Below are 24,159 nucleotides of genomic sequence, written 5' to 3' on the forward strand. Positions count from 1 at the left end.
AAGCCAGCCTTGTGAGCCCAAGACTCATTCTGTTCCGCTTTAATGATGTACAGAAAACTGCTTTTCAGAGCTCCCACGAATGTGGTGGAAACCACAGAGCCTGGATGGATGTAAAAGATGTAAGAGGACGGTGTTCATTATGAGCTTAAAAGTTATGAGAGTCCAGGAACGGCTAAGCGACCTTCATTTGATTTATATATCTTTTATTTTGGGATTAAGCCAATAGGAAAAGGGAGGAAACTCCACCCTGAGGCCTGAGAGTAAAGACAACAAGCCATTGTTTGAGGTGGCCGCCAGAACTTAAGATGTTGGAGAATTCCAGGGGAAATGGAAAAGGAAGTGGAAATTGCTGCAATCCTTGTGATCGTCTGCAGCCAGGAATGGAACTCAGCAGTATATTGATGGATCCTTTCCTTGCTTCTGTTCTGTGCTTTGCCTTGTACAGGCTTGTAACCAATAGAACTTTGTGTTTACATGTGCTGTTTGTACTATTCAATCAAAATACCGTATTAGCTTGAATATAAGCCTCACACTTTTTTTCCAAATTATGACCGTGAAAAGTTAAAGTGCGGCTTAAATTTGCGACCTTGCAAAAACTGGCTTTTATGATATCACTGCTGAAACAAACATACGGTAAAACCGAAAGGGTGTGAGTGCTTGTGGAATTTTAAGGGAGCAGCTTAAATTTGGGTATTCTCTCCCCCCCCCTTGAATTTTAAAGGTGCGGCTTATATTTGGGCCAATACGGTAAGAAAAAAATTGCAAAGAAAAGAAGCAAGAATGGAAATCAGTTAAGTGATTAGGATCAGTAATCCTTGACATTGTGGTTGTTTTCTACAGTGTACAAATGGATTGTAACAAATGACTGTTTTGACATTTTCTTCACATTAAATTGTATGTGAGTCATGCAGATGGCTACGTAAGGGTGGATGAGGCGATTGATGTGTTTCTGGCAGAAACCAAACTGCAGTGGAAAGGAAACAACACTGATCCCTGCCCATAATGGAGTAGTTTGTTAAACCTAATAAGCCAGCCACCCCAGCAGACGCTACCATATCTAATTAGCAAGTAAATGAACACAGGAACTGACTCCTCAACCTGAATCAGAAGCAGCCCAGAAACACAATTCAAGAAACAGAAATAACAAATCTCAGAAAATGCAAATGTTGATCTGTCATGAATCCTGAAGCTGCTGCCCAAAGGAAAACTAGGACCACCAATAATGCCTACTTAATGCAAAGTCAGAGGCAGGCACTGCATGTGGATCTCAGAGATGTAGCTTAGTCCCACCTTCAGCTACAGCAGAGGGAACCTACAAGAGATGCTATTGGCACTATCATTCCCATCATCCCCAACCACTAACCAGGACTGACAAGAGTTTGAATCTAACAATATCTGCATTACACCACGTTGGCTACCCCTGAGCTGTGATATAGTTCATGAAGGAATCAGCATGCTCTACTAATAAGGACCAACTCATTCTACAATGGTGGGTCCTTATGTAGCCCCAAATTACATCATCTATGCAAGAGGGGAAGTATCAGCAGGCCTGGGGGAGCTCCAGGTTTACAGAAACAAACATATCTCTGGGAGGAACATTCTAAGGGGCTGGAGCTCCAAAACAGCCCAATGAATATCGAAAATGCTAATTTATTTCCCCAGAAACAGAACCCCTCCCCCAAGTCTCCCCAATAGGAAATGTGTCCTACAAAAACTTCCCTGAGCTTTCCACTCTCAGAAGAGAAAGTGGTGCTTCTCTTGAGGTTTTCCTTGCAGGCCATTGCCTGTCGACTGTGCTAGGAGCACAACCACTGTAGGAACATGGGAAGCTGCCTCATACTGAGTTAGGCCTTTGGTCCATCTAGCTCAGTATTGTCTACACTGACTGGCAGGAGCTCTCCAGGGTTTCCAGCAGGAGCCTCTCCCAAATCTGTCAGAGATTGAACCTGGAACCCTCTGTTTGCAAAACAGACACACTGCCAATGAGCTATGGCCCTTCCCTGAAACAGGGATGACAGGCCAATTCTTTTACTAAGCATGAATCATTTGGCACAGTAAAAGACCTTATTTTCTCAAGGCTTAATGAATTTTTTGGAGCCTTCCTCATTGCGGGAGCACTCCAAATTATATCTCTTGCGGGGCTTGTTTTGCTCAGGCTATTGCTGCCGCTGCCTCCATCCCTCAGTCAACTGCAGCTGATCTGCCACATTTCACGCTATTTACATTGGGCTCAGTATAAATTTCTCACACAGAGCCAAAGCTTTGCAGATTAATTCTGAGGCACTCAACAGTTGCGATCAAACATGTCTGAAAGAGCTCTCCTTTGGTCTCCATATGTTCTCAGTCACCACCGAGGTCTTAACAGACAGCCCTGCTCAACCACCCCATGATACAGCCATTTAAATCTGTCAGAATGCAGAATTTAAAATATTTCCACTTCCTCATTTGCACGCCAGCAGCTCGGTGCCTTTCAGTGTTTAAACCGAAGATGTCTTCATTGCTCCTTTTTAAAGGAAAAACTTTCTAACAGTAAGAGCTGTTTGACAATGGAATGAACACCCTCAGAAGGTGGTGGACTCTCCTTCCTTGGAGGTTTTTAAGCAGAGGTTGGATGGCCACTTGTCAGGAATGCTTTAATTGTGATTCTTGCGTTGCAGGAAGTTGGACTAGATGGCCCTTGGGGCCCCTTCCAGTTATATATTTCTGTGATTTCCTTTTAACTGAATAAATGTGCACAGCAAACAACAAGCTACCCAGACAAGAGCCAAAATCAACCCCCATGAGCTTGCAAAGACTGCGTCCAAAACTCTGTGGCTCAATGGGTTAAGCAAAGTTTACACAACTGGAACATGTTATGGAGGCTGTAGGTTTGAATCCCACTTCTCTTTCGTGGGAAGCGAAAGTAGTAAACATCACCAGACATCTTTAACATTTCATCTCCAAATAATACAGAACTTCATAAAACAGGTATATGGGAGAAAGGATGGCTCCTATAAATAATTGATGGAATAAACATCAAGTGCCACATAACATGTACCTCCACACTTTTAGTATGGCAGCACCTACCCCCACCCACTGACATTAGCAGCACCCTCACTGTATTGTTTTGGTGCATATTAAGGGACGCAAGTGGCGCTGTGGGTTAAACCACAGAGCCTAGGGCTTGCCGATCAGAAGGTTGGCAGTTCAAATCCCTGTGACGGGGTGAGCTCCCGCTCCTTGGTCCCTGCTCCTGCCAACCTAGCAGTTTGAAAAGACATCAAAGTGCAAGTAGATAAATAGGTACCACTCCAGCAGGAAGGCAAACGGCATTTCCGTGCACTGCTCTGGTTCGCCAGAAGCGGCTTAGTCATGCTGGCCACATGACCCAGAAGCTGTCTGCGGACAAACGCCAGCTCCCTTGGCCTGTAATTCGAGATGAGCACTGCAACCCCAGAGTCGATCACGACTGGACCTAGTGGTCAGGGGTCCCTTTACCCTTTACCTAAGTGTACAGAGTGCTGTTGAGCTCAGGTCCTGCTTGTGAGCTTCCCATTGGGGCACCTGGAAGAACAGGATGCTGGGCTAGATGGGCCAATGACCTGCAAGGGAGCTCTTTATGTACTCTATGCTACCTCTGCTATCAGAGGTAGTATAACCCAGAATACCAGGTGCACAGGAAAATCGCTTGAATGATTTATTAGGGGAAATTGCTAAGAGAAATATGTATATTAGAAGAAACTTTCAGACAGAGACACACACACACAAATCACCAACAGGTGCAGAAAGGGCATGAACCGAACTGAAGACTAAAAAATGAGAAAGAATGAGACTGAAATTGAGAGTTTCTAATACCGTCACAAATCTGTTGCAGGAGGTGGGGTGGGGGGACAAATACACAAAGGAAAATTGTTCGAGAAACTCTGTCCATTACAACACTGGCTAATGAAACTCCACAGCAGAAGGCTGGAAAGCACTAAATGGCATTACAAACAGCAATATAGCAAGAGAGTCATTAATATAGCAAAAGAGTCATAAAGCTGATCTTTGTGGAATACTTGCACACTTGATCCTTCAAATCTTGCCATGCTCATTTTTAATAATGGCTCACGACCATTCAATTCACACATGTGGCCCTGAACATTCGAATTACAAATTACAGTGACTGCATCATTTAGAAGGGGAATGGTCATTTTTCAGGAGATGGTAGTATTCAGTTGAAATGAATTTATTTCCCGTCTTAGCAATTTCAGTCCAACATTTGCTATCCACTAGTGCAAGGGCTTTTGTGCTACTGGGTAGCTGAGTTTTAATGTTATGCAACAGAAGAATCCAATGCACAATGAGCAGAAAATCACTGCACAACAGATTGTGCAACTGATGGTGCAACGAAGTAGCCAGCAACCTTGAGCATCAATGTTCCATGGACACAAAATATTTCACCGGAGGACTATGCGATTTTAACTTAGTGCTACATTGAATATAGCCCATACCATTTTGAGATTACTACTACTACTACTACTATCAACACCGTCATCACTATAGATGTATTCATCACCTTCTATACAACCATCTTAAGGTAATGTCCAATACACTATTTAAAACAGTTAGAAACACAAAAAAAGGAAATACATTTAAAGCATGCCTAAAACTCGTGCTATTTTTCTAGAAAAAGAGGTGCCTGAGCTCACCATGAACTTTCCCTTGTTCTCTTAGAATGGCAATGGCACCCACGTGAGAGGTGCTGGAGCTCAGCTCTGGTGAAAAAAAGCCCTTACTAAAACCATACCAAATAGATATACATGGCAAAAACCCATTTCCAAAGACTCATGGTAAAGAAATTGTAAAATCCTCTATGATTTAGCTACCATTCATGCCTAGGAGGTCACCTTCCACATATTCTTTTTCATCAAAAACAAAACACCCTTCAGAATCAAACAAGGGAGTCCTTGAAGCACCACTATTTAAAGTTTGCACTCTTTTAAAATTGGCTCACCCTGTTGATCAGTCAACCAACGCAGGGATGGGGAACCTGGGGTCCTCCAGATTTTTGTTGAACTCCAACTCCCATCTGCCTCAGCAAGCACAACCATTGGTAAGGGATGATGGGAGCTGTAGTTTAAAAGCACCTGGAGGGCCACAGCTTCCCTATCCCAAATTAAACTAAATATCATAATTAAATTAACTAAAGTTTCCAGACCCAATTCTTGTACTTTTGGGAGATGTGGGACTTAATCAGCAGCAAGCTTTTCATATGTTGGAACAGTGGCTCCGTGCCAAGCTATTATAAAGAAAAAGAAAAAACTTTAGCATTGTTTACGGTTGTCTTTTTCTCTTTTTTTAAAATGACATTTGGCTGCAGTCACGTCTCTGGTTGCCAGTTATTGGGGCCTCTGGAGATGACAATGTCAAAGCAATAAAACAAAATTTCTTTGTGGTTTAATTTGTGTCAATTGATTTCCTATTTTTAATTAATAATTCTAATTATGATGCAGCAAATTTACCCAACAGACACAACCACTTTAATCAGAGCTCATTGATTGCAAACTGCAGACTGATCCGCACATTCCTGACACCATCGATTTCCTGTTGGGGAGGAGAAGAAAACAATAACGGGACTGACACCCTCGGCAGTCGTTTGCGCACCGGCAAAACTCAATGCTACGAACTGATGCATCCGACCTTAACAAATAAAAAGCCAGAGCATTATCTGTGGCTTTGGCGCTTCCCAAATTGAATTCCGCAGACTTGTTATGATACAAATTAGCGAGCCCTACCAATGAGACCAGCCTCAGAGGGAGCAAAGACAGGCCAGCATGAATGAGCGCGAGGGACTTGTCAGATCTAATTTTCAGAAGTAAGGGTTACAAAACAGATTAGGGCCAAGATCCAAAGGAAAATGCATCTTGCTTTTGTTTCTTGAACATCTGTATGCCAAACTGCTCTTGGAACCAAGGGAAGTTTCAAAACCAATCTGCAACGTTCCATGGGGAATGTCTTGCTCAAAGAAATGATGATGTTGATGATCTCATTAGCTGATGGATTTGGTTGCCCATAATCGACTCCTGCTCTGCCCTACCAAAGACAGCAAGAAACTTTTGAGTTGGTCCAGTTGTCATTCGCTCCCCTAACCAGTTTCTGTTACCTGCTTAGATTTTGACCCGCTGGAAACAATGATGGGCCTGGCCATTTTTTTAACGACACTGGCGCAACCTGCCCAGAGCACATGGGATGAGTCTGGTAATCAACGCACATATATATCATGCAGAACAAGACCCAGAAAGAGCATTTGGAGCTTTCACCTGTTTTGGGCCACCTTAGTTTCATGGGTGACAAGGCAATATATGACTACTAGTTACCTAGACAGCATCTTAAAAAGCAGAGACATCACCTTGCCAACAAGGGTCCGTATTGTTAAAGCTATGGTTTTCCCAGTAGTGATGTATGGAAGTGAGAGCTGGACCATAAAGAAGGCTGATCGCCGAAGAATTGATGCTTTTGAATTCTGGTGCTGGAGGAGACTCTTGAGAGTCCCATGGACTGCAAGAAGATCAAACCTATCCATTCTTAAGGAAATCAGCCCTGAGTGCTGGAAGGACAGATCCTGAAGCTGAGGCTCCAATACTTTGGCCACCTCATGAGATGAGAAGAGTCCCTGGAAAAGACCCTGATGTTGGGAAAGATTGAGGGCACAAGGAGAAGGAGACAACAGAGGACGAGATGGGAGGCAGTGGAAGACAGGAGTGCCTGACGTGCTCTGGTCCATGGGATCAAGAAGAGTCAGACATGACTAAACGACTAAACAACAACAACAAGTTATGTAACAGCTATGCTCTGCCTACACGGTCGAAGGCAGCAGTGCTTCTGAATATCGGTTGCTGGAAACCTCAGAAGGGGAGAGTGCTCTTGCATTCAGGTCCCATTGCATCTCCTCAGCTGCTGTGAAAACAAGATGCTGGACTAGATGGGCCAATGGCCTGGCCCAGCAGGCTCTTCTTATGTTCTTAAGCACTTGGCCCTGGAGTTGGTCCACCTGAAGCTGCACCAAGGGGTGATAGGATCCCAACTACCATCTCCTTACTGTCCCTTGCACACATGTGTGTTTTTCTGCAAGCAGAAACTGACAGAGCTACCCAGGACTCCCTGTATCTCATTATAATGCGCCTAGTTTGCCCACACATTGCAACTGAACCAATCATACAACAGTAGATACAAGGAATTATTCAGGTGGCTGTTAAACATCTATTTAAATTTCTTGAACACTTATTAAACATAACCCTCCATTTGCTAACTGTAACCGAGCTGGTACCAATAAATGACGCAGGAGTGTGTGACTTAGGTCTATTTATGCTGCTTAGTTAATGAAAATCTCGGCGCAGACAGCCAAGAGATAATGAAAGTAACTGTTGTAAGTCATTTTGGGCAAGATAAAGTGAATAACTAACAACAACAACAACAACAACAACAACAACAACAACAACAACAACTGCTTTTTCTCCTTTACGAAACTTGCTGCAAAACATTACAGCCTGGGAATTATATCTTTGTAATAGCAAAAAATATAAGCCACCCACCAAGCATCCATTTTTTATTCTAATGAGTAAGATTTCTAGCAGCAGTGGTATTTTCTGAAGGGTAAAGTAGACTGCAATTGGCTACTAAACTATATCTGTTTAAGCAAAATTAGACTAACTGGAGTTACTTACCCTGCTGATAAATGAAAAAATAATAGAAGCAAACCAGTGAATAGTTACCATACACATTCACATAATATACTTGTTAATCACACTTCAGTTAGTAAAGCCATAGTGAGTCTGAGGGCTCAGTTCCTAAATTAGCCACGATGCCTCATTTTCTACCTTCACTTTCAGAGGCAGGTCCATTCGCCTTCTAGGGTGGGTGGCTTTGTGGGCAGGCCCCGGGCCTCCCTAGTGAACCAGCTAGTGGCAGGCCAGATAGTCTGCCTGCCACCAAATTGGCCAATGGCAGCAGGACTTTGTGGGCATTCCCCTGGGATCAGGACCAACTGTCTAATGGCAGCACTTGGCACCGTACCCAAGGCCAGGATATATTGTGGGCCTGCCAGGCCATTTGGCCTCTTTTCTTTCGCCAGTTCTCTCACCCACCCTCCCTCAATTCAGGGTTTTTGCAGATGCTACAACCTTGCTATGGACAATGTCGATTGTTGTATTCGGGGCTAGGCAGGAATTTTCCCACATGGGCAAATTGGCACTGGCCATTTGGTTTTCACCTACCTCATAGCAATCAACACAACTTTGTAAAGTGGATAGTCATTGGGTGAGCTTAGATCTTGGGTGGAGGGGAGGTTGTAGTCTCCGCCTGCCCCTCTATGGGTAAGGGTATACTGTTAAAAGGATCCAGGAGGAGTGGCTCCTGTCTGATGCTAGTGACTTACCACTCCTCCAATGGGGACCACTTGGGGGATGCCCAATTTGATATAGGTCACAGGGCATCCCTCCCAGTTGCCTTTACCCTTAGAGAAAATGCCAGCAGATGGGCTAGAGTGGTGTACAGGGCTGCTTACCCTAATGCCTATGGCCAAAACCTTCACAACTGTAACCAATAAAGCTGTGGCCTTATTTGATCCCATAAAACCAATACAGTGGTACCTCGGGTTACATACACTTCAGGTTACATACGCTTCAGGTTACAGACTCCGCTAACCCAGAAATAGTGCTTCGGGTTAAGAACTTTGCTTCAGGATGAGAACAGAAATTGTGCTCCGGCGGCATGGCAGCAGCAGGAGGCCCCATTAGCTAAAGTGGTGCTTCAGGTTAAGAACAGTTTCAGGTTAAGTACAGACCTCCGGAACGAATTAAGTACTTAACCTGAGGTACCACTGTATTTTGTGTATTGTCTACTTATTTAATACCTAGGGAATGAGGTTGTCAAGGGGCCTTGACACACAATGAATACCAGCTGTTGGCAATCTTAGATGGGGAAAATGCTGTTGTGCTCATGCCCTGCTTGCAGGTTTCCCAGAGACACCTGGTGGGCCACTGTGAGAACTGGATGCTTGACTAGACGGACCTTTGGCTTGATCCAGCAGCTGGTCTCTTCTTATATTCTAGAAGGAGAGGGAGGATGCACCCCACTCTACTGCTGCCTGGCTCAGGAGAGCTCTACCACTCTCTAAAATACAGTTCCATCACAAAAGAGCCAGTGTGGTGCAGTGGTTAGAGTGTTGGACCAGGACCTGGGAGACCAGGGTTCGAATCCCCACTTAACTATGAAGTTTATTGGGTGACCTTGGACCACTCACTGTCTTTTAGCCTAGCCTACCTGACGGGGAGGAGGAGAACTATATATGCCACATTGAGCTCCTTGGAGGAAAGGTGGGGTATAAATGAATGAATGAATAAATAAATAAATAAAACCCTTTTGACTTGCCAAGGCGGAGGGCGGGATTTCCAGTCAATATGAACTTATTTACCCTACAATTGCAAACAGGATGCCTGCTTATTGCTCACTTGGGATCTGATCAAAATAGCCTTCAACCAATGCTAAAGAAAGAGAGAGAGAGAGAGAGAGAGAGAGAGAGAGAGAGAGAGAAGAAGAAGAAGAAAAAACATGCCTCTCATTTTAGTATTCCTATTAAAAATAATTGTGTCTTGGGTATCCAAAGTAACACCGGTCTGGTGAAATTTCTTGGTATCTGTGTCACACATCCTTATCAGGGCTGACACTGGAAAATTAACTGCCACATATACAAGAAATGTGCAAATTGATCTGTAGATTAGATGCAGAGAAGCAGCAGAGTGGATTGTAGTCTGTTCACAGAGCTCATCCGCTGCAGCCAACCGTAGTCTGCAAAGATCTGCCCCATAACAAGCGTGTTAGTCTTTAAGATTCCACAAGACTCTCTAGGCCCCTCCAGATGTCCTTCCTTCTGCACTGAGGATAATTTGTGCTCATAATGCTAGATGCAATCCCGCTTTCTATACTATTTACACCTTCAAAGATTTCAGGGTGGTCATACTGCTCCATTTCCAAGCAGTGCGCTTCCTGTAACTTCCTGCTGAAATCCCATTATTTTTCATACCACAAATGTTTTGAAGTTCTTTTCTTCCCTTCCACTCTAGTTCAAGAGTTGCCCCTCCAGATGGCCATAATGTGGTAACACTGGGGAAGCATTGCAGAACAACTGATAAAGCAGAACAGATCCACCACTAATGTCTTTTTATGATGCCAGGAATACAGAACGCACCTGCACAATGACTAAACTATGGAATTGTCTCCCACAAGATGAAGGAATGGCCATCAACTTGGATGGTATTAAAAAGAGGGTTAGATAAATGATAATCCTCCCATTGGATACTAACCACAATGGCTATGTTCTACTCCCACTGTCAGAGGCAGTCTGTCTGTGAATACCAGTATGCCTCTGAATACCAGTTGTTGCAAGCAGGTGGTGAGCAGAGTGCTTTCCAACAGGCATTGGGTTGGCCATCATGAGAATAGGATGCTGGACTAGATGGGCCTTTGTCCCTGACCCAGCAGCTTGTTCTCATGTCCTTAAGCTGTCACAGAGCACATGTGAGAGGAAGGTGCCAAGGTCAGTGTGTGAGTGACTTGCCACTGCTGGCATCAACCATGCAAAGAAGAGCTATCTTGCAACCGACAATGCTGCTCTTTTATTCCCATCTAACAGCAAAGGGCGAGAGTGCACAAAACAGTTTCTGTACATTATTATCTAGAATGAATAGCTATATAAATTCTTAATTGCTATACCTAAGGGGGGGAAGCAGAGCTATCTTGCTCATTTAGTTAGAATAAAACCTCAGTGCTTAACATCATCCTTTATCTCCTTCCCCAGATAAAGGATGATGCACTGCCGGAAAGGGAAAACATGCCTTCTCTCCTCAACTAATGCAGTTTCCGAAAAACTGATCAGCCAATAAGGCTTGAAGAAGCTATTATGGGGATGTGAGATCTCGGGGGTGGACCATAACTGATGACAATGACTCTCTTATCGTTTGAATCTCTACTGTAGGGCAAGGGGATTTTTCAGAAATGGTCCATTCACCACAGGCATTGACGTTGGAATTTTTCACACAAGACAAGCTTTCACTATATGCAACTCTCCACGCCAAAGTGCTCCTTGCCTGACATTGAAGGGTATCAAATAAAAATCCAACAGAAAAAAATCAACGAGAACTCCAGTTATAGACTCATTTGTACGTAAGGTTATTTCAATCAATAGACCGTCATACACCAGCAGAGAGAGTTATGCCATAACAATCTTCCAACAGATATCCAGAGTTCCAGAGCTGACATTCCACAAGGTCAGTCAGTAGGAACCATTGCTTTTTAATCAGGCAATTGATCTTGCTGTAAATACAACAAAATTAAATTTTATCACAGATGTTTCCCAAAAGGCAAAGGGAACAAAAAACATATACACAAATTAGGTGTTCCTCTGATTAGAGGAATTCTGCTTAAATCCCATTTCAGAAAAATATGGCGTGAAGAGCAAAAAACTCAACCTGTCCCAAATTAAAATGGGGGAAATGGTTGAGGGAGTTGGGGATGTTTAGCCTGGAGAAGAAGAGACTGAGAGGTGGGTGATTGTCATCTTCAAATATCTGTCACATGGGCTGTCACATGAAAGATGGAGCAATCTTGTTTCCTGTTGCTCTATTGGGTAGGACCAAAACCAATGGATTCAAATGACAAGAAAGGAGATTGCAAGTAAACATCAGGAATAACTTTCTGACAAGGGCTGTTTGACTGTGGAATGGACTACCTAGGAAGGTGTGGAACTGTCCTTCATTGGAGGTTTTAAACAGAGGTTGGGTAGCCACCTGTCAGTGATGATTTTGCTGATTCCTGCATTGCAAGGGACTGAACTAGATGGCCATTGGGGTCCCTTCCCTGGGAGAATATAGTGGTTCTATTACTTCCCTTCTCCACAAATTCGTTGAATATAATAAAGGATTAGGTAAAAATGGATTTGTTAATTGGTGAAAGACGAGAATGTAAAATTACAGTATATTAAGATAAATTAATAGGATAAAAACAAAGCTGGAAAGGATTTGCTGAAATATCTAATTGAACTAGAATACAAAAAAGGGAGGTGTGAGGAGGTCAAGGAAATAAGCAAAGAAAAGAAAGTTATGTAAAGGTTTGATCTGTGTTTTTTTTTTTAAATTGCTTGCATTTTTTCTGTTTTTTCTTATTTTTCTCTTTTTTGTTTTTTGTTTTTTCTCTTTGTAATATTTAAAAGTTGAATAAATATTATTTTTTTAAAAAAAAAAGAATGAAAAGGCAAGTAGGCATTTACAGCTAGCTAATAAGTCACCTTAAATCAGGAACAGCCAGTGCTGCTGGATTCCAATTCCTGCCAGCCTCAGCCAGTGTGACCAGTGATGAGGTTTTATGGGAAATGTAGTCCAACAACACCTGGAAGGAATCACATTGGTCACCTATGTCCTAATCACTAGCAAGCCTTCTTCCTGTTGACAAGCCACCTCTGGAACAAGGGGAAAAGGCAACGAGGTGAACCTGCACCACACACAATCCAATTTGTGTGATATGAGCAAACATCCTATCTAAATTTGTTGTAGAAGCTGGACTCAAACCTATCAATTCTGAGACTATTAGAAGGAAAGCAGCATAAATCAACATTGAAAAATATGTATCAGTGGATAATTTGAGGAGAAAGGAACAGAGATGTTTGGGGGGTTTTTTAGTCCATGCCTAGTACATACCAAGAAGATGCTCAAACTTACAAAGGAAACCTCCCTCAGAATGGTACCACCAATCAGAGTATGTGCCACCTCTGGAAAGATTATGCCACCCTGACCAGTTGCTAAGCAATGCATCTTGGCCAGTTGACTTTTAACAAAAACAGAATTAACCCCTTAAGTTGGACACTAAATGATCCCTGCTGTTGAACTTCAGACAGAAAGAACACTCTGGGCCCCACCTATCAGCCAGGGGACTAAAGATGGATGGTTCTGTTGGTTTGCATATATTATTGCAATCTGCTGCAAGCCACCTTGGGTATCATTCAATCAAAAGGCAGGATATAATTATTTCAAATAAATACATTCCCTCTCTAATTATATAGTACACTTTCTAAGGTTCATTTAACTTGGAAGTGGAAAAGGGATAACCTACAGCCAACCCATTGCAAAACCAAAATTCAGGAGAAAAATTGTGACATAAAAATCAAAGGGCAAAGGAAGGAGGGTGCTGCTTTGATTTATTAGCAGGAAGATTTGATCTACTTCATGTCAGGTTTCATCCACCCTCCATGTTTCTATAATAGGGCTGTCATATTTCAAAAAGTTAAAATCCGGACACAAAAGTTGTTGAGCAAAACTGAAGGTGGGGTGGGGGAGAAGAAATTTTAAAGCTGTTTTAAAGGGAAATCGCCAAAAACAACACTGCAGATATGGGTTGCCATACATCCATATTTTCCCAGACATTTCTGCTATTTCACCCAGACACTGCTTCCAACTGCAGTGTTCTGGCTATGTCCAGGAAATTCCAGACATATGGTAACCCTAGCCTATAAGCACCTAGATAAAGGGTTTAGTAATATATAATTTTTAGAGATGTTAAGAAACTGATTTATATAAATACATGTATAAAAGTGAGAGTTAAACAGAGATGGGCTTTCTGAGAACAACCAATGTCATCAACCAGATAAACTAGCATACAAAAACCCAAAGGCTCCAGGAAAGGAGGATTCTTTTCCATGGCCTAGGGCTAGGCCATCCTCCTCCAACTTGGGACCTTACAAATGTTGAAGACTTCAACTCCCATCAGCCCCAGTATGCAGGCCTGATGGTCTGGGATGGTGGGAGTTCTAGTCCAAAACATGTGGAGGGCACTGGGTGATGGAAGGCTGTCTTAAGCTACTAATTTCCCTTAAAATACAAATCATTGTAACATCTGTTTTGCCATCTCCCAGTCTAGCCAGCTGCAGAGACATGGCCTAACAGTGCTCTCCCCAAAGGCTTCAGTGGGAGGGGGGGCGAGGAAAGGAACTTTCTAAGTCTTGAACACATTAAACCGCTCTGTGCAATTTTAAACACGGGAGAAAGAACCATTCAGCAACTGAGAAGTACTACCTCCAGCCAGAGATGGGGAAGAAATTTGGTTTGGTTTGTATTTTAACATGAACTTGCATGATCTGCACAACACGTGAAACAAAATGTAGCAATAACCTTCCCTACTTCTTCAAGTTCCGCAGTGCAGTTCTCTAACCAACAGTGTTCATAAAAATGTGTGCATTAGGGGGAAATGTGCATAAAAATGCATATATCAGTGAGAATAATGCACGAAAATGCATTGCATTGGGAAAAATTGAACTTTAAGAAACTGAGAGAAATCAAAACTCACAGATACAGTATTTCTGTCCTTAATTCCAGCAAAACCCGAAGCACCGTCTTGTGACCAAGATTGGCGGGGCCTGGCGCACAGCATGTGATGTCATGCGCCTAGTGTGTGTCGCACGTGTGTGATGTCATGCATGCAACGCATGACACACACATCGCATCATCGGGAGGAGGCCGAGCGCAGAATCCAGCACGCTGCAGCTCCCTCTCTCACAGTCAGGAGAAGTCAACTACTGAACTGAACCGTGTTCAGCCTCCTCCATCCCCTCAACACCGAGGGGGCCCGACCCCCTGCCAGCAGATATTTAGGGGGCCAAAGACACCTCCGCGCATAGGAGTTGGTGCGCCTGAGAAAACTAAGCACCCAGAGCAAAAGAAAGGCAACAGTCGGTGAGAATAACTTTCCTTGATTTTAAAAGCTTGACACCAGGGGCTTCCACAGACTGCACCTTGGCTGTCTTTAAGAACAGATCCTTCCTTCTCCTTCAAGAAATCACCGATGCAAACACATCTCTGAATGTAACACTCACAAAGAGAGTTTCTTCCCCCCCAAAACCTTAGGAGAAGGGGAAAGATATAAGAGCAGGGTGATTTGCAGTTCTTCCTGACAGACCTCTCATGTACCCGTTAATAGAACAGCGTATTCCAATTAAGCTGGCTATGGTTATAGCAGATGGCTTTTTACAATGTGAAAAGTCCATAAACTAAGGGCCATTTATAGCTACTTTCCTCCTAAAATTTCACATTCTTTTATGGGCAGACTCGTACTTTTTTTTCCCTTCCCCCATTTTTTGTTGAACTTCTTTCATTCTTTTAAAAAGTGAATTTAAGATTTGCAAGGAAGCAAGTACGGGAAGGCCTTTAATCATCCCTATTAAGCAACTCTGGCAGTGGAAATGCTTCACATGGTTATTTGCTGAAATTAAAGCACCCAGAAGGAGTCTAGCCTCTCACACACTTGCATCCAAAATGGCATCAACAGGAACACAAGAACACCCCACAAATTGAATTTGCAGGGTTGTTTATTTTATTTTTTTGCGGTAGGTACCCACTTTTTAAATTCTGTTGCCCATAGAATCCCAAGATCCTTCTCAGGAGCAAAAGATATTCCAGCTGTTCTAGGCTGTACTTGATTCTTTGCTCGTCTGCTGTGACTGCAGATGTACAGAAGTCCTGACAATGGAGATATCCCTCACAGGACTTGACAGTTTTGCTCAGGAGGGTGTGTGGCTGTGAATGTTCAATCCCCAGCATCTCTGATTCATTTTGGGTCTTGATCAAGGCTAAGGCTTCAGCCTCAGACCTTGCACAGCCTCACCCAATCAAAACACTGAACTAGATGAACCAATATTCTGACTCAAGTCTCATGCTGCCTGGAACTTAGCAATGGAACACAAAGAAAATCTTTTGCCAAAAATCTGCACTGCTTTTCCCCTCTCTACACATATCTGTTCCTTCCTACTTTGTCCATGGATTTTCTGCACATCCAGGATGGTTAAAGAGTGTTTCTTTCAAGTCACAGATAAGAATCTGACTTATTAAAAGGTATTAGAACATTAGTCCTCCTAAATCAGTATTTAGTATTTAGCTGGACCATAAAGATCGCCGAAGAATTGATGCTTTTGAATTATGGTGCTGGAGGAGACTCTTGAGAGTCCCATGGACTGCAAGAAGATCAAACCTATCCATTCTGAAGGAAATCAGCCCTGAGTGCTCACTGGAAGGACAGATCCTGAAGCTGAGGCTCCAATACTTTGGCCACCTCATGAGAAGAGAAGAGTCCCTGGAAAAGACCCTGATGTTGGGAAAGATGGAGGGCACAAGCAGAAGGGAACAACAGAGGACAAGATGGTTGGACAGTGTTCTGGAAGCTACCAGCATGAGTTTGACCAAACTGCAGGAGGCAGTGGAAGACAGGAGTGTCTGGCATGCTCTGGTCCATGGGGTCACGAAGAGTCGGACATGACTAAACAACTAAACAAATCAGTATTATCTAGTAGTGTCTATTGCACAAAGCATGGGCTAACCACTCTCCAGCTGTTGCTGGACTCCAACTCATAAGAACATAAGAAGAGCCTGCTGGATCAGGCCAATGGTCTATTTAGTCCAGCATTCTGTTCTTATACTGGTCAACCAGAAGCCTGTGGCAAGCATGCAAGCAGGACCTGAGCACAAGAGCACTCTCCCCACTTGTGATTTCCAACACCTGGTACTCAGAAGCATTATTGCCTCTGACTGTGGAGGCAGACCATAGTCATTGAGGTTAGTAGACAATGGAGCCTTCTCCCTGAATTGGTCCACTCTTCTTTTATAGCCATCCACTGGCAGCTTCCCACCCACACCAGGCAAAGGTCAGAGGTGATGGGAGTTGGAGTCCAATGTAGCTCTACCATGGAGCTACAGTCCTCCTCCACTTATGAGCACAGTTTGGATTTGGATTTGGTATCCCACTTTATCACTACCCTAAGGAGTCTCAAAGCGGCTAACATTCTCCTTTCCCTTCCTCCCCCACAACAAACACTCTGTGAGGTGAGTGGGGCTGAGAGACTTCAGAGAAGGTCACCCAGCAGCTGCATGTGGAGGAGCAGAGACGCGAACCCGGTTCCCCAGATTATGAGTCTATCACTCCTAACCACTACACCACACTGGCTCTCAGTGTAGAGTTAAGGATGCAATTCCTACATTATGTTTTATATCTGCATATACAATATACCGGTGTGTAAGTAGCAAAACAAGCAAGCAGTATTGCCAATGGTGCATAGCATGCCAGTATTTAAGTGACTGGGTTTCCCTCCATTAAGCATCAAACTTGTGGCTGGGAAAGGAACTGGCTTCAGTGTTTACTGCAGAGTAGCCCGGACATTAAATGCACATGCAGCTTTCAGGATGATGCATGTACTTTATAATTTAAACCCAAAACCGTTTGTTTGTTTTTTTGCATCCAGGTTTCAAAAATAAGCTGTGCATGAACTCTAAACTGAGTTTGTGACTATTTGAGAAGAGATTAATTAATCCAGAGCAGAGAGAGGGAGAGAGAGAGAGAGAGAGAAATAGGGTGTCATCTTATGCGTGTGCAAGACCAGGAGAGAAAGAATTACTGGCTCTCCAGCTTATCCTCCTTCTCACTTTGTATAGCTGTTGGCACCAGCCCAAGACTGCAGTGCAGAACGCGTGCCTGATTCCAATCAGATCATGTTATTTTGCCCAGAAGCTTTTATGCATAAATGGATTTGTCCCAACAATAATAAAGATTTGGGAAGTTCTCACTAGTAGTTAGCAAGTGTGATGTCACCCGCTTTTGCCTAACGAGGAAATTATTTGGGGGCAACAAGCAATAAAATGCCAAATGCACATTCTATTTTTCTTTTTTTTAAAAAAAGCTTCTGCATTTTCTTCTAATGAGGATTTTTAACAAACAGTTCCCTGCAAATTCAAACCCACAGAGACTGTAAATGGAGGGAACTGTTGCTTGACTCTGCCTGAGCAGTTTAGCCAGCCGAGACCCTGCCAAGGCAATCGCAGGTTACACCAACAGAAATAGGATAAATTATTTAAATTTATCCTATGGTTTACTAGCATTTTATTTTTTTTAGTTTTGTATACATAGACTAGACTAATTTGATGGACAGCAGCATTAAAGCCAAGGTGGGGGGGGGTTGATTCTGACTCAGTGGGTCAGTTCCTTATAAGGCCCTACATCCATGGGTCAACTTTGACAGGTAGGTGAGACATTCCACCTCTCAATCACCCAGCATCATTAGGACATCAGATGGCTGACTGACAGGAGGGCTGTTCCACTCACCTGTCAAACTGTATTGGGCAGAGCTTCCCAAAAACCTGGCAGCCAACAGGTGTTTGGTAACCACAACTTTGCTGCTCCAGTGTTACCGAGCAGCTTGAACTGAAACCACTGCTAAAATGGAGCTTTCTCTGTTTAAGTGTAAACTGCTTGGTGCTATTGGGAGCAAGGCACACTTCCCCTGCCCCTCAGCTGATTGGGAGGGTGCCTTGAGCTAGCGAACAATGAGGAGCTCTCTTTAAGGCCCCGAGTGTACCTTTGTGGCCACATCAATACCTACCTCACACCAGATGTTAAAAATTATATCAGGTGCGGAGCAGGTGGATGTGGTTTATGGGAAAGTGCCCTGGTGGGCCAGATTTGGCTCAGGGGCCAGAGGTTCCCCATCCCAATATTAAAGGAAAGGAGGGAAGGAAGGAAGATGAGAGCCAGGAGAGAGAGAGTGGTAGGGAAGTTCTGAGTAACAGGGAGGAGAAGATCCACCCACCCCAGGAACCCTTAAGGACAGAGGGCTTTATCGGTCCACAAGCATTATTCTACAACTGTGAAGAAGCATGAGACAGCATGTAATCTGACATCTCAAGGGATTTCTGGCAGCCTAGCACAAACTGAGACATTACTGTGGCAGGCCATGCTCTGTGGAACTCCATGTCAATACAATTTCAGTAAGAGTCATGCCTACTTTCTTTCAAGCTGCATTGTTCAGAGAGGCCTTTGGCACTTTTTTATTATTAAAAAATAACCCATCAACCTGTTTTTACTGCTATGTTATCGAGGTCTTTCCTGCTGTCACTGTGGTATTGTGTTTTTGTTTTATTGTTGCATACCAAAAGTGCAGTTTACAAATGACTGAATAAATAAAGAGAAACACACACACACACACACACACACACACACACACAGCCTGACATAAACACACAGAATGCAGCACAGAATGCCGCTTGACATGCATGGCACAGAAGAGCTGAGAAAGGAAAGGAAAAGCATGCACAGTGAACAGAATGGACAGAACCACTTCCACCACCACCACCCCAGCCCAGCCAACACACTCTTGCAAAGAACAAGAAAAGACAGACCATCACCACCACTAGAGATTGCGTTTTGGACCCACTCACTGTTGGCGGTGTGGTTCCTGCTACTCCCCGCTGGTGCTGCCGTGTGCTCGGGTGCCCCTTCAGAGGTGGCCCTTCCTGACATTGAATGGGAAAACGAAAAGGAAGGATGCAGAGAAAAGAAGGTGGGGGAGGCGAGGTGGAGGGGAGGGCGAGAGCAAAAGATGGCAAGAGAAAGGAAAGGGAGCATCTTTAACTGAACACTAACAGCATAACAAGAACACACAGTTAAGAATACAGAAGGGCCTGAGATCCCCAAACAGAACAAACTGAAACTAAACTACATTTGATTGTTAATAAATAACCTCCCCTTTCCCTCATCATTGGAGCAAGACACAGAATATTTCTGGACATCAGTCTTATGCTAGTCCAATGAAAGGTTTCACATAATCCAGTATTTTTCTTTAAAAAAATAAACAAATTGCCATCTTCCTTTGTCGCTGCAGCTTGAATTCAAGAATCATCGAATTGCAGAGTTGGAAACGACCCCAGGGGTCATCTAGTTCAATCCTCTGCAATGCAGGGAGACAGACAAAGGCACCAAGTTCCAAAAAAGCACTGAATTGAAGCTATGGTTGCACATGCCCCAATTCTTCCTTGGCATTGAAGGCTTGAATTTCCCCAGCCCTGACATTACATGCTGGACATGGTTCAACATGGCAGGCCAAATCCAGAGGCTTGGTTGGGCCTAATTGACACAGGTTCCCACAGTGCTGAAGTAATGGCACTGAAATTTAGCAAGCCACAAAGTGAGCTGGGAGTATCAGAGGAAAGGCAGCCTCTTGAAACGTGCATTTTTATATTTATTTCAGCTCCACACAGCTAATTCTTGGCATGACTGGGAGAAGCAGAAGGCCTATTGCTGTTGCTCCTGCTTGCACGGAAACACAATCTGGCCACTGAATGAGCTTCTGTGATGTCACAGAATGTCCATGAGTATCATAACTCCCGGGGGAGGGAGGCTTACGTTTAGCTGACAGACAACAGAGCTTCAACACTTCAGACAGGAAAGTTTCCCTAAATGTAAGCATGTTGGTGAAGAAGTCACTAAGTCTACCTGTAAAGTGGGTAATTTGCACATATGCTTCTGTGATGTGGCTCTGGGAGGGCAGAATGTGCAACAACCTCAGCAACAAGCATTCTCTAATGAGCTAAGGTGGCTGTTGCAGGGTTGCCAACCGGCAGCCCTACAGACTTTTACATTGATTGTTATGAATCATTAAATCTGGGTTGGGGAACTATGCCCTGCTTTGGGGGCACTGTTCTGTATGCCACCAGAGCCACATCTCTCTTTGCAGAGGACCCTGCTCTTGCCACAGACCTCATCATTTTGGCATCATATAACACCAGCAGTTGGAACATCTTTCTGTCACCTGAGCAACGGGCTGCAGTGCCGCTTCAGACAGGCACTATATAAATCCATATTTTATTGTAAATATCTCCATACAGTGCTGCCTTGATCTCGATATGGAGGCAGTAATCCAGGCTTAGCTCCGTTAACACCGCAGAGCCCCATTTACACACAACCTGCACAGACCGCCGAGGGCAGATGCTCTTTCAAGTCCTCCTCGGTGCTTTCAAAGCGGCCTTTTTAAAATGCAAGGGCACCCCTCGACTCGCAGGGAACAGTGACATTCCAATGCCCTATATTACAAGCCGTGTCTGCAGGCCAAGCAAAGCTGGCTTTTCTGTCTTCCTTGACTAGCAGTGATTAAACTTTGGGGCCAATGCATTATTTGTTATGCCCTTTGGATTTCCAATTCCTGCCTTGCAATTCAGTTCATAAATAGTTACACCAAGACAGGCCATTTAAAAACACAAAGACCAAAGAAGCCTCAATTACCATCTTTCCACACGTTTGGAATTGTGGGGGGCTTTGTGCCTTTTTTTTTTTTAAATGCACACGAATTTGAGAGCCCCAGTGATTTCTTTAAATATATATCTTAATCATCTTCCACGTTCGCATAGCCAGTTAAGCTGCTTGGCCTCCTATACCTAAGATGAAGCAATGCAATTTCCATAGCAACAATGGTAGCACTCGAAAGATGTAGGGAGCTGTGTTGATCCATTTGTGGGGGGAACAAACGTCACGGTTAGGTAATTCTAATTCCTTTAGGACACCTGCAATACTGCAGAATAGTGAGCTATGGTTCCAGTCAGAAGGATGGATGTGGAGAGAGAACAAGGCACGATGGAGTCGCTGCAAAGTCTGGAGACTGTAAAGTCTTGAGATGGGATGCAGGTGATGTTAGGCAAACCTAACTGCATTAGTCTGTCCTAGGTGCAAAATGATTTCAGGATGCAGAGGCTGCTAGAGCAAAAGAACGCACCCTGCCCATTTAGCAAAAAGACCAATAACTTGGGTATTTTCTCCCTCCCATTCCTTGTTTTGCTTAACAAAGGAACCTGAAGAACCATTCTGGGAAACTCAGTAAGCTGGCTCCCTGCATTTTTGTTTGTTCCAGGACTCCTCCTCAGATCTGTAGATCTTTGCACATTTAACAGCTTCCCAGGATTCTTTGGGTAAGCCAGGGGTCGGCAAACTTTTTCAGCAGGGGGCTGGTCCACTGTCCCTCAGACCTGGTGGGGGGTGGTGGACTATATTTGGGAGGGGATGAACGAATTCCTGTGCCCCACAAATAACCCAGAGATGCATTTTAAATAAAAGCACACATTCTACTCATGTAAAAACACACTGATTCCCGGACTGTCTGCGGGCCGGATTGAGAAGGCGATTGGGCCGGATCTGGCCCCTGGGCCTTAGTTTGCCTACCCATGGGGTAAGCCATGACTGTTCACATAGTATAAGGGCGTATGGTTTGGTGCGGATGTGACCTAGGACTGCAGCCAGGGAGGGGGATGTTCTGCCTTAACAATCTTGAACTAACCAATTCGGATTAGGTTGTACTCAGAAAAGGTAGCTTGTAACGCCAGAAAGAGAGGGGAAAGAAAGAGAGAGAGAGAGGGAGAGAGATGCACATCACTTCAGTCAACCTCTAGACAAATTAAGGCCAGAACATTTTTAGAACTTAAAAGCTTCCTTAGGCAGGAAGAGACAAGATGGAGGAAATATTGCTGACAGGAACATAGACAGTCACTTGACGGGTGCCCATCATTCTTCTTCTTCTTCTTCTTTTTTATTTTATTTTTTAAAAAAACCTCTTATTCTTCAAAAGTTAAGAAGGGCACTGAAGAGAAAATGATGCAACAAAAACCACAATAAATACTGAACTTGGGGCAAAATGAGACAGCAATTGGTTCTATTGTTAGGCACCCATCTGCCTTGGAACCCTCTCTCATTACAGGAGGCCTCTCCTCCTGCCACCGGCAAAAACATAGGCAGCAGGGCTTTCAGAGAAAGACTCCAGTGACCCCCATGGCACAGGTCAGGTGTCAGAAAGAGACAGCCATCCTACTGATTTATATTTCATGCATTAAGACAAAAAAAAGCCCCTGCAATGACTTAGAGCACAAATGTCCAATGGTTTATATTTTGCAATGTACTGTCTGGATGGATTTCTTTTTGACATCTGTTGGATGTTCATACAATCAGTTGCTTCTATTTCATTAATTCTGATTGTTTCAATCTCAGCTTGCCCTCCCCTGAAGGCCCACAATGGGTAACCTTATTATTATTATTATTTAAACAGATACTTACAAACCTTCATTGTTGTTGCTTTTTTATCAAACAGGGCATTAAGTTAAGGACACTTAGTTTTATATTTGTCCCACTGGTTTTTGCACCAGTGGAACGTTGTTACACAAGAGAATGTATAAAAGCAAGTTGCTGGTAACTTTGCAGTCTATTGTGCAACCGTATGTTGCACAATGAGTTTCCACTAGCAGAACTATTGTGTTGTGCAACTGGTGTTCACCTATCTGCTCTCACGGGACATGGGTGGCACTGTGGGTTAAACCACAGAGCCTAGGACTTGCCGATCAGAAGGTTGGTGGTTCAAATCCCCACGACAGGGTGAGCTCCCGTTGCTCGGTCCCTGCTCCTGCCAACCTAGAAGTTCGAAAGCACCTCAAAGTGCAAGTAGATAAATAGGTACTGCTTCAGTGGGAAGGTAAACGGCGTTTCCGTGCGCTGTTGTGGTTCACCAGAAGCGGCTTAGTCATGCTGGCCACATGACCCGGAAGCTGTACGCCGGCTCCCTCGGCCAGTAAAGCAAGATGAGCGCCGCAACCTCAGAGTCGGTCATGACTGGACCTAATGGTCAGGGGTCCCTTTACCTTTACCTTTATCTGCTCTCACACTAGAGGACAGATAATGTTTGATACAGCCCTAAGGGGGGCGGGAGGAACCTTACAAAAAGATTTAAGAAGAAAAACAACAATGTTAAACAGAAACCCCAAATACTAAGCCAAAGCAATCCTTATTAAGCATGATGCAGAAAATAGGCTGCTAATGGGTTATTCACTGAATCAAATTAATCTAATAAATATCTATACTGCTTTTTCAACACAAGTCTTCTGAATGTAGTTTATAATCACATTTTGCAAGGAGGGGGTGGGTGGGTTTTTTTCTTCTTCTGAGAAAAGCAAGCCAAAACATTTTGGAATGAATGAATGGAACCTAGTCCAACCTCCCCATCAGCTATAGGTTTACTGGTGATATGGGCAATGAGCACCAACATAACAAAAATGGGCTGTGGATAAATGCCAGTTTCATGGTTTTGTTTTGCAATATAAGAACCACACAGGGTGAAGACTGGGGCAAAATGAGACACGTAAGTCAAAATTCTTGCAACACCCCCCCCAAAAAACCCCACTTTCATAAAGAAGCCTCCCCCAACCTGGTGCCCTCTGGGAATTTTGGATATCCCTAATTCCATCAGCTCTAGTCAGCCAGTTTCCTCATTTTTTCAGTCTTAAATTCAGTTTTCCACATTTCCAT

At 43.8% G+C, this 24,159-nt stretch overlaps 1 protein-coding gene across 7 annotated transcripts in view; it reads right to left on the minus strand.

Moving 5' to 3' along the window:
* The window catches only part of MEGF11 (multiple EGF like domains 11), a 345,349-nt gene that overhangs the window by 143,086 nt on the left and 178,104 nt on the right, over positions 1-24,159 (minus strand). For 6 of the 7 annotated variants that reach the window (XM_081838780.1, XM_081838776.1, XM_081838778.1 and 3 more), the window contains exon 7: positions 19,263-19,337. The exons of the other annotated variant lie outside the window; for it this stretch is intronic. In XM_081838780.1, coding sequence (XP_081694906.1) covers positions 19,263-19,337 — 75 coding nt within the window. The remainder of the gene's footprint in view (positions 1-19,262; positions 19,338-24,159) is intronic. 7 annotated transcript variants of the gene reach the window in all.

Source organism: Podarcis erhardii (assembly GCF_964252035.2).
Source record: "Podarcis erhardii genome assembly, chromosome: 14".
In the NCBI taxonomy this organism is placed as follows: Eukaryota; Metazoa; Chordata; class Lepidosauria; order Squamata; family Lacertidae; genus Podarcis; species Podarcis erhardii.